The 11,971-nt window shown below is 40.0% G+C and overlaps 1 protein-coding gene across 5 annotated transcripts in view; it reads right to left on the reverse strand.

The window, feature by feature from the left end:
* gramd4a (GRAM domain containing 4a) overlaps window positions 1-10,639 on the reverse strand; it is a 28,096-nt gene extending 17,457 nt beyond the window's left edge. For all 5 annotated transcript variants that reach the window (XM_054753421.1, XM_054753419.1, XM_054753420.1 and 2 more), the window contains exons 1-3: window positions 10,320-10,639; window positions 5,074-5,287; window positions 1,888-2,008 (exon numbers count right to left, since the gene is read on the reverse strand). In XM_054753421.1, coding sequence (XP_054609396.1) covers window positions 1,888-2,008; window positions 5,074-5,287; window positions 10,320-10,348 — 364 coding nt within the window. In that variant the 5' untranslated portion in view covers window positions 10,349-10,639. The remainder of the gene's footprint in view (window positions 1-1,887; window positions 2,009-5,073; window positions 5,288-10,319) is intronic.
* Window positions 10,640-11,971: the final 1,332 nt, after the last annotated feature.

An 11,971-nucleotide genomic window follows, 5' to 3' on the forward strand; every position in this document is an offset into this window, starting at 1 on the left:
AACAGTTCATTTAATGATGCAATTTCATTCTTATATATTGTAATGGGGAAAATTGCATCCCTGTCATGACCATGGCAACAGTGCATTGCCAACTTAGTACACCAAATATTCAAATAATGGTGGACCATCCCGGACTGCTCAATTTAGTGCTAACACGAAAAATCTGTTGCATGCTGCAGTTGAATAAAAAGCTATTGTATTTGTTTCTATGTACCGTAATTTTAGGCCTACTGAATGCACCTGAATATAAACCTCACTTACTAAATTTAAAAAGAAAAAAAGATTTTTACATATAGTGGCTGCACCTGTCTATAAGCCACAGATGTAGTAACATGGTATATTTGGTATTTGGTATATTTGGTAACATGGTATATTTCGCACACAGATTTTTTTAAACTTTCAATTAAATGAATGCTTGTTTCCAAACGGTGTGTGTAACACGGCTAGTTAAACAGTAGCTGACCAGAAAAGTCACTGTGCTCCTTCTGCACTAAAACCACTCGAGTCATCTTCTTCAGTGTCAGAACCGAACATCCCCACAACCGCGCCAGACTCTCTCCCTCTCTCCTTGTCGCTCCCGGCGCAACACCACCACACAGAAATCCATCCCCCCAAAACCCGCCGGCGACAGCGGCCCTCCACCGCTCCCCGCTCCCAGGATCCACTGGCAGACCCGAGCAAAAGCCGGATCACATGCACCTCTCCATGCGTTCTCCATGAGGGCACACGCACGAAGCGCAAAATGACTGCTCCGAAGCACAAGAGATGTCGCGAGACCAGAACGTGACCACGCTAACCCCATCAGTGTACAAGTATAAGCCGCAGGGGTTCAAAGCATATATAAGCTTATACACCGGAAATTACGGTAGCTAGCTTTATTGCTGTCTCTTTTGAAAACTACCCTATTTACTGAGATCTTAGACGACCCCTCTTCTTCCAGACCAGTTTTTAAAATATCACTGTTCTCTTAAAATTAACATCATAACTCCTCTGCTTGCTAATTTGCTAAACCTTTGAGGCACTTCTCTCCAGGTCACTGGTGTGTGTGTGTGTGTGAGACAGGAAGAAAAGCTGTGGCTCGCTCTCCTATAAGTTGGCACCTGTTTGTTTGCATGTGTAACTCTCGAATGTAAGACAACTGCTCCATTTTTGACTTTTTTCTAGGGGGCAAAAAAACATCTTACGACATCGATACGGTAAAGGATACATCGATACCTAAGTTCCAAACAAGATCTCGTGTCACAAGATGTGGCGAGATTAAAACACGGCACGATTGCTCATTCAGAAAAAATATTTGTCGTGAGAACTATGCCTGGGGCGATAATAAAATCAATCTACATGAAAATGAACTCGATAATTTTGCTGGCCTTAATGTATTGCCATGTGTCTGTTTTCTTCGTCTTTCGCCTCCAAACAGAGGAGGATTCACTCTGAGGATTGGTTTCAGCACCTTGGTGCGTTTGTTCCATAGAACAAGGGCATGAACGGTGTGGGCCCTTTGGTCTGTCATACAGTCTCTTTGTCTCGCTGGGTGGAGGCGGGGCCACTAGCATACACACAGAGTGCAGAAGAGTGTAATGTAGTAGAATTAAAGAGTTAAATTAGTTGATTGCAATATACTGTATTGTAATATATTTTTTCCCTGTACTTTTTTTTTTTAAGTAATGTTAAAATCTCGTCTCCTTCTTGTAGACCCAGTGTCGTGTATCGTCCCGTCTCATGAACTGAGTGTCTCGAGACACCCCTACCTACTAATACTTTAAGTGTAGTTTTGGGATAAAACACTACAAATAAGATTCCTGATCACACTTCAACTGAATGAGCGTTGCAAGTATGACGGGAAAGACGGCTCAACTAAGTGTTTTCTCTGTGCGCCGCTATACTTACGTAGAAAGTGTTTCTCCAGTAAGGCAATTTCCAAGTGACCTTTGACCTCATTGAGTCGGTCTGACTCCGACCTCTGGAAGTCTTGGATTGCCGCTGCCATGATTGGAGATCCTGAACCAGCCTGTGTGCAGAGAAGGGGGAAAATGCTTTAAAATTGTACCAAAAAAATAATGCGGCATCATTCACTTTGGTTGACTTCACAGTGAACATCCTAACATTACAAAAGCTCTCGCAGGGATGCCTCACATGCTTTAACACACACACACTACGCATGACTCACACCCACGTTTCCTCTTTCCTGGTTTCGTTCCAGCTGGAGCGGGACAGGAGGAGAATCCCCACCCCTCTCCTGACTACAGTGATGACTCGCGCCACTTGCAAAGGGATTTCAACCCAGACAGACACACAACTAGCAACGATGAGAGATGATGATGGTGTTATGAGGAGAGGAATGAGGGACACAGAGGGAAGGAAGGGAGTAACGGTGGGACAGAAAATTAGAGGAAGCGTAAAAGAAAGGATGCTCACGCTCTGCTCGACTAGGGTCCTTTAAGAGCCAGACACACACACGCACACGCACACACACACACACACACACACTGCAGTGGCTTTTCCCCACCAACAACCAGCACAGACTGTGCGAGAGACAGGCAGTGACCTGACAATGCATTTTGGGAGAGAACCTAAGCTTAGTGGGACACAGAGACAAAGTGATGAGTCTATTACTGAATAAACAGCTAAAAAAAAAAAAAAGAAAAAAGTATTGAACATTTTTTTAAAAGATAAAAAGAATTGAATAAATTAATTAATTTAACTTTTTTTAAGTTATACAAAATAGTGGGAAAAATACAATTTTATATTTATCCTCATAAGTTAAACCATACACAGAGTGAATGAGCCTGTACACTTAATTTACATTACATAAAGTGGATGGATTGTCAACTATTATGGGTGTAAAAGTAAGAATTTGAATGGTGCTATTTGGAGGTCTGGGTGTACATGTCATGTCATGGCATGCCATGTATGCAAACCCATCAGCTAATGAGGTTCAGTGCCGCTGGTAGGGGTTTGGGATATTAATAGCTATTGTAATTCGTTTCACACCCACTCTTGCAGCCTTTTCAATCAATCGGCTGCTGCTTCTGCGGCGGGAGGGTTACATAAAGGTCAAGTTTCGGCAAATATTCTCGAGGAGAGTACATAAAGTAGGAGCAACGACTCACGAAAATCTGTGAGATGGCCGGTGGGATACATTATGGTCATATGAGATCCAATAACGGGTGTTCTGTCCACTCAGACGTGGTAATGATCAGTTGCACATGCTAAAGTACATATTAGCATGCCCCCAATTGTAGTTATAGTACATTTTCCTAACTAGCGATTAAGCTTTTGCAGGAAAAGAAGTTCACGGTGAGCTGTATCACAAAAAAAATGGTTCCAGATGATACAAAACAGTGTGAAAGAAATGCATCAGGGGGGAGAGCCCAGTGAAGTCATGCCTGAATGCATCCCCTCACATAAGCCAAGTCATGTGACACAGTACATCCCTGCAGTCTGTCTGTGTGGATCCAATGAAAAGCACCATGCAGGGAAGATTGTCACTGAGATAATGTCGCTTTAAGACGCTGAATGTCACGGAGTGCTTTTTTTGGAAACATGTCTGTCGTGTGTGTGCGGGCGTGCGACGCTACCTATTTCGGGTGTTTAGGGTATGAGTCATCGCCGTGGTGACGTGAGCGATGCTCTCCCGGTGGGCTGCTATACTCGTGTGGGCAAACACCGCTCAACGTTTCAGTCATACAAACGGGGACTCGGGGCAGAGCTCAAGTGGATCCATGCAGTTGAGTGCACATGCTGCACACACGCAGTACTACTTCATAGGGCCATAGAAATATAAAACAGAAAGGATGTTCATTTTAATTATAAAATAAATACATATATTAAATAATACAAATGAAATATATGATTTTTCCGCCCCATTTTCACTCACATGCATGCACACAGTTTAATACACATCCTCCACACACAGTGTAACTTCAAAGGGCCATAGCTAAATATAAATAATGAAAAAAGGATGTTTCATTTAATTATTATAAAAGTATTAAAAATACATACACCAATAACAAAAATGAAATATAAACACATAAAATCTATGTTTAATTTTATCTTTATTTATTTTGTAAGTGTATGCATGCAGTGGTACATACTCGCACTGTAAAGTAAAATAAATAGATAAAAAGGATGTTTATTTTTATTATAAAATTAAGACGTATAAAAATGTAAATATGTATGAATATATATCAAATGAGTTGGGCTTTTTGGCGTAAGTTAATGCACACAAATAATACACACAGTACGATGGGCAAGAGGAAGCTACAGAAAAATCTAATAAAAATAAAAATGTTAATTAGTTCTTCTTAAAACATACAAAATAAATATGATGTAAGCTGTTAAGTTTTTTTAAGCGGTCACTGAAAATACTATACTATAAGAAATATAAAAATAATTGAAATATATGCATGACTATATACAAAATGTAATTTATAATTTATATTTTGTTGATGAATCTCTTATATGTAAGTATTTGCATGCAATTAAATACACACGATGCAAACACAGTACAACTACAGGCAGGTAATTACTTTTTTTTAATTTTAATTACAAAAATATAAAAATTTATACAACTTTAATGTTTTAATATATATGTTGTTTATTTTAATGATTTATTTATCTAGGAATGACCTAAAATCAATAGATTGAATCTTTAAAGAGAGTTACTTCATTCAGAAAGCACGATAAAGTCACTAGTTTTTAAAAATTATTTATATATAAAACAATGCTCAACACTTTTATCCCCAAATGGAATAAATTTGATCTTCCTCTCTTGTTGCACAATTTCCGTTCCTTTCCAACGCAGACTGAGGTCTACTCTGCATCAGGACGACCCCAACACTCCAGCATTATGATAACCTCACAGCTATGCAGGTATTAACAGGAAACACGAAGGACCCTAAAACAAGGTCGGAATCTGCATCTGTTTTGCTCCCGTCTACGAATGACGCAAGAGCTGTATGAGGTCAAAGCTGCATAATCAAGCAGAATAATTCATGAGTGCACGAAACACCAACTTCAACACTGAAAAGACAGGAAGAGATGCTTTTCTTTCTTTTTTTTACTGGCACCTACAGGGTCTCGCAGGAGGTCATCGCCGTCTCGCGGAGCTGCTCGCGGCTTCAGCTGCATGTCGTCGCTACATTCGTTGTCGGAGGCGGGCGGCGACTCGCCCAGCTCGGGGAAGTCGTCTCTCGTTCTCGGGCCTCGGAAGCGGATCTTGTCCAGGCGCTTGAGCATGGTCAACACCGCGCACCTGGGCTTTAACTTAACATGGCGGACGGCAACCCTGCATGTTGGGCAAAAGGGCAACAAAGATCATTACTGAAAAGGAAAGCACTTTGTGGTGTTCACCCTACACAGGATATGCACGAGTAACCCAACCACATCCTTTTAACGCGTCTGGCAACTCAGTACGCCTTGTTTGATTTCATTTCCATAGCAGGGGCAGACATAATGCTTGATACCTGGTGTCAAGATAGAGTAAAGATTAAGTCAACAACTACCGTTTTGACCCAAATATAAGACGAACACTCTGTTTGAGGACATTAATTAGGGAGGGGGGGAAGGATATAAGAAGACACTGCATATAAGCAACCCCCCTTGTGGAAAATGTATCATAAAGACAAAGTCAAAGACAAGTCTGGTGTGCGATAGTGACAAGAAGAAAAGCTCTGAAGTGATTTGGCACCACCTGCATGTTTAAATCTCTTGAAGCAGAATATAAAACGACTTGTCTTTCGCCACACAGTTTTCTCTCGGGAATAAATACCGTCCTATATTCGGGTCATATTCATTGAAATTAAACATAACCATGCATGACTGTAGTCCAGCAGGTGGTAGTTATGCACATCACCAAGACAACAAAAAGTTTGTCAGGTAACAAAGATCACATAAATGCAGGTAAAATGCAGGACTTTTTTAACATAATTGTTAGGAATGTTTAATCAACTCATGCTACTCAATCCGTCTGGCAACTTTTGATGTATTTACACTGAATAAAAAAGGTGGAAATGATTCCATTTACCCCCAAAGGAGGCTGGAGGAAGACAGCAAAATGGCAACTGCTGCCAAAGTCATTCTTCTGTCACTTTAATAGAACTACTCTTGATTTGATCTGATCCCTAAAACATGTATGCCCTTACAGAATGCAGCTGCTGTGAATACAATAGAATACATGCAGAAGCTAGTCATTCAAAAACAAACTTGAGTGAACGGAGATGCACCTGCAGACAAATGTAAAGAAAGAACATGCAGAGTGCTTCCCTGTGCGACCTGTTCACTTCTTACATAGTAGCAATTGTGTGTGTAAGCCCATGTCCATCTGTTTAATGACCTGTAGTAGCTGGAGGCTACTCTTGGCCATGCAGGTCACAGACACTACACCAGCCAATCACAGTAGCTCATGGATTATGTGCTATAAAAGGCAAGACTATAAGTAACCCTGTCCTACATTACAGTATAAGGGTTTCCCAAAGTAAGTACAAAAAAAGTATGTTTCCGGGTATGTAAAAATGTTGCTGTATAAAACCGTACATTTTTAATAGAAGTTTTGGATTGCGCCCATCTATAAGCTTATAAAAGAGAGCTGACTTTTGTTTTGGCTTCATTTGAATGTGTTTGAGAAACTAGAAATGCACGGCTGTAGACGACCACAACGTATGCCAACAGACAACAGACATGCCTGTGAATATTCTCATTCATCCAGGTTGTTGTATTCATAGGGCATTCAATCGATCGTAAATGCATTGTTGAAGTTATCTTCAAAGACGTTTCACTTCTCATTTGAGCAGGCTTCGACAGTTCATGCTCAAGGACTAGGTGGGACACACACCAGTCACACCAGATAGGACAGCTCTAGTCTGAGAGCCTGGTGCAAGATCCAGTCTAGTCATTCTCTAAAGGAGGAAGCAGGTCCAGACAGGAATGGTTGGCTCTTTAGTGGTGTCAAATGACGATCGTTAGGATACAATGGCATGGCGAGCGATGGCCGTTTGGGTGGTATCAACTTTGTTAGCATACTATTCAGAGGTAATGATGACCATGGACCCAACTGAAACCAAGGTTGTCTTGAGAGTAAAAGCTCCACAAATTGTACTGAATTCTCCAGCCTGGTGATGCACCTTTGCTTGTGAACCATTAGTAAAAGAAATAAAATATCAACACTACAGTGGTATGAAAAAGTATCGGAACCTTTTGGAATTTCTCACATTTCTGCATAAAGTCACCATCAAATGTGATCTGATCTTTGTCAAAATCACACAGATGAAAAAACAGTGTCTGCTTTAACTAAAACCACCCAAACATTTAAAGGTTTTCATATTTTAATGAGGATAGCATGCAAACAATGACAGAAGGGGGAGGAATAAGTAACTGAACCCTCTGCCTAAGGAGACTTAAAGAGCAATTGAAACCAATTTTTACCAAACAATTCAAGTCAGGTGTGTGCCCAATCACTGATGAGTGGTTTAAAGCTGCCCTGCCCACTATAAAACACACACCTGGTAAGAATTGCCTTGATGAGAAGCATTGTCTGATGTTCACCATGGCTCGCTCAAAAGAGCTGTCTGAAGACCTGCGATCAAGAATTGTCGATTTGTATAAAGCTGGGAAAGGATACAAAACCATCTCTAAAAGCCTGGATGTTCATCAATTGACAGTCAGAGAAGTTGTCTACAAATGGAGAAAGTTTGGCACTGTTGCTTCTCTCTCAAAAAGTGGCCGTCCACCAAAGATAACGCCAAGAGTTTAGCGCAGAATACTCAGAGAGGTAAAAAAGAACCCTAGAGTGTCTGCTAAAGACTTACAGAAATCACTGGCACAGTCCAATATCTCTGTGCACACAACTATATGTAAAACAATGGGCAAGAATGGTGTTCATCGGAGGACTCCACAGAGGAAGCCAGTGCTGTCTAAAAAAGAACAAAATACACGTTCTGGAGAGGCCAAGTCAAAGTCCAAACTTGAACCCCATTGAGATGCTGTGGCATGACCTCAAGACAGCGATTCATGCCAGACATCCCAGGAAAGTTTTGTAGAGAAGAATGGGCCAAGATTAGTTCTGATTGATGTGCCAGACTGATCTGCAGCTACAGGAAGCGTCTGGTTGAAGTTATTGCTGCCAAAGGGGGGGCCCACAAAATATTAAATGTGATGGTTCAGTTACTTATTCCTCCCCCTTCTGTCATTGTTTGCATGCTATCCTCATTAAAATATTTAAACCTATAAATGTTTGGGTGGTTTTAGTCAAAGCAGACAGTTTTTTCATCTGTGTGATTTTGACAAAGATCAGATCACATTTGATGGTGACTTTATGCAGAAATGTGAGAAATTCCAAAAGGTTCAGATACTTTTTCATACCACTGTATAACAGGGGTGGCCAAACTTTTTCCACCGAGGACCGCATCCAAAAAAATTGAAGGATACAAGGGGGACCACTTTGACAACTTTGTGCATTAAAGATGCTAAAAACAATCCAATGAAGGTCAATATATGCTCAGCTGGCTAACAAATCAACATATTAGCCTAGCGTTATTGATGACAAAGCAGATTGGTGTAATATCTATTTAAACATCTGATTAATGATTTTAAGTTTTTTATAGGCCGAGGGCCAGTCGAAAAAGACAGCCATATAGGAACTTTGCTGTAGAGCAGGGGTGTCCAACTCGTGCCATGAACGGCCAAGACACTGCAGGTTTTCTCTCCAGCCAGTCACTAAAGCAGGTGATTTTAATGATCAACACCTTCAGTTTGAGGGAAGGAGCTCATCAATTAAATCACCTGCTGAAGAAACTGGTTGGAGAGAAAACCTGCAGCGTCTCGGCCCTCCAGGGCACGAGTTTGACACGTGCTGTAGAGGATCCTGCATTTTCAAAAGTTTGGAAGTTTTGAATTGTAGCTTTCACTATGGTGATGTTTCCGCTGCTTTTTGCAACTGAATCCGCGTGGAAAAATAGAAATATTGCGGATGACTACCTAAAGCTTAAAAATTGTTGCCTGTACAACTTCTTACAGTAAAAAGAGCACAGCCGACAATGAAAAAGGAAGTGTGTTTCCTTCTAAATCAAAACGGCAGTCTGACAGGAACCACTGGTTCAACTGAAATGTCACATTTGGTTTCTCTATTTGGGTGAATGATAAGGTTTTGAATCTTTTGATTTTTTTTTTAAGCTGTGACTCTTGAATTAAAAAAAAAAAAAGGTATACAAGGTCATCCTCTCATTATCTGGGATGAGTATAGCAAGGCTGTCCTGTGGGTAATTCTTTGACAAAGAGAGGGATTAACATGACCTTTAAATAGCTCTTCCCGCAGAATTAAGTCAGAAAAAGGCTTCTGATGTGCACAACAGTAATTGTTGCAACAATCCTTCAAAGCCAGACAGAAGTATTTCACTTTATAACTACATATCTGTGCACATTTGTCAAGGGCGCTCCACTAACTCAACCGGGGGGGAACACAACAGTCAAAAGTTTGAGTAGCAATCCACTGAGATTTAATTAGCTGGTGCCCTCTGCTCGCTTCTTTTATGCAGCAATTATAGCGCCATGCAGTTATGTAACAAATTCAATCAATATGTTGTGAACATCCCTGAATAGTAGTAATTCTTACTGTTAAATTTTATTTGCATATTAACTGCTGGCAGACGATTGGGAAAAAACACTTACACGTTAAAGTGTGGATAAAAACGAATAGTGACACAACATAAGTGGGTGGCGTGGATGAGTCCACGGGCATTCCCAACTTTCCCTCCAATATCAAGTGAGAGTAGACTTGTTTGGAATGTTGCTAGTGTCGTGCAACCAAAAAAATCCGAGAATCTTGAACGCACCACCCTGAACTGCACTTGTTTTAGCTAACCTATGAAGATTAAACGCTGTTAAAATGTGAATTTAAAAAATATAAATTAAGCTGTGACAACGATATAACACCAATAGACGTCAACGTGTAACGGTGTATGCCCTTCTGATAAAGAACATGGGCGTTTTTAACAGTAAATGTGAATATATTACAGAGAATTAAGGCATCTTAAGGCGGACTACAAATATTCAGAACCGAAGGCCGCTAGCTGAAAATAAACGTATACTGTCAATACAACAAGCAGAGGTTTATTTTAACTGCTCAAACTTGAAGAACTCTGGTTTACTATTTGGACTTAATTAAAAACATACACGCATTTAAAATGGAGTAATCCGCGGTTTATTGGTTGCCACATTCAGGACTGTATGTCCTTATAAAACTAAACGCCAAAAGTACACATTTTACAGCACGAATAAACATAATAATGTGTAATATTAATGATAATAAACCGTAATGGTCTTACCCAGCGCGTAAATCGTAGCAAAGTTTCATGAACACTGAGATAGCCTTCTTTGCCCGTCAGTACACCTGCTGCTCAGGACGTCCAAACGAACGCCAGAATTGCGGTGAAAAGCTGCTCCCCTTCGGTCAATCCATTACGATGGCACCCGTTATTTTGCGTCAAATATGATCTCCTGTTGACGTGAGGGCCACTAGAAGTAGGGGGAAAATAATTTTGTCCCTCCTCCCGGGAGAGAAAGCTGCCTCGACCAGCACCGTTAGCCCAGGGCTTTCATATACTACTTGCTGGCCTAGCCTCTTGTTGATTTCGCAAAAGCAGGGAAGGGCTGCGGAAGTGACGTCACGGGGAGCTCTAAAAGGGTCTGCACGTACGGAAGTGGATGCTTCAAAGAACGATATGCCACAATCATTTTTTGGTCAGAAAATGTGTTGATTAATTTCTTTATATACAATGTTCTTTGAAGTGGACAACTAACTGTGTCTAGTGACAAGTGAATAAATGTTTTCTTCCACTGTTTTGAGAGAGGCCTTGTCTATGCAGCTCAACAATCCGAAAACGTTCAAAGAGAGAAAGCTTTTTTGCTTTTCGCCATTTAGAGATCATGACAGTGTGAATTCCTGACAGAAAATGGCATTGAATCCACATTTTTGCTGTGGTCTTAAACGTTTGATCAGCTTATGAACAGTTTATTTCACTTTAATGCTTGTTTGCAAAAAATTGCTTATGTCATTGGGGGTACGTGAATAAAAACGAAAAACAATTAGCGCCTAACTCTCACAATGACGAGCTTACATGAACGCCTCATAGCGCAGAGCCCACCGTCATAACAGAAAGAAGGAAGGAGACATGGCATGAAGTTCTTCATTGCTCTCTGTGAGTTATATGAATACCTAAGTAAATTTGATGATTGTGTTGTGTATTAAGAGTGTTTAATCTTGAAGGTTTAATTTATATTGATGTTCCAATCCTTGCACTGTGATAACCTGTCAATGTATGTGCGTGCTAGGAGAGAGTGAAGATTCCCCTGAAAATGAGGCTTTATCGCTGCTTGTTTGTATTTTTGTACTTTGGATACTGCTTTATCGTGTTTGTTCAACTTTCCCTTTCAATTTGGTATCAAATTAATATGCAGATTTAAGTCATAGCAATTACAAGTGGACAAAAGCGAAGCTCAAGTTCAACCCATTCAGAGGGAAGGATCCCAACATCCGGCTGAAATAAAAGACAAGTAGGACGAATACTTTATTCAAATCTCCGAGCTTCTCATTTTTTCCTCTTAATTATATGTGTTTATTCTCATAAAGTTTTGACTTTATTATTTATTATTTATTGTATGATAACCTAAATTGGGTAAACCTAAATTTCCTAAAATTGCAATTTCTTCTTTGTTTTGTTTGTTGCTCATAATAGTAACACCATTAAAAAATAAAGTATTTAAAATTTCATCTTTATGCTATTTTGTCTCTTAATATTATGACTTTATTCTCCAAAGGGTTTGTTTTTATGCTCCTAAAATTAATGCTGTTTTTTATTTTTGCTGTTTTTTTTGTTCGTTTTCTTGTTTAATTGTAGTTTTAGAATGCATCGAGGGCCAATAATAATAATTTTTTAAAAAAAGCTATAAAATGGCCGCAGTTCGGACACAACCCTGC

Source organism: Dunckerocampus dactyliophorus, chromosome 15 (assembly GCF_027744805.1).
Source record: "Dunckerocampus dactyliophorus isolate RoL2022-P2 chromosome 15, RoL_Ddac_1.1, whole genome shotgun sequence".
Lineage (NCBI taxonomy): Eukaryota > Metazoa > Chordata > Actinopteri > Syngnathiformes > Syngnathidae > Dunckerocampus > Dunckerocampus dactyliophorus.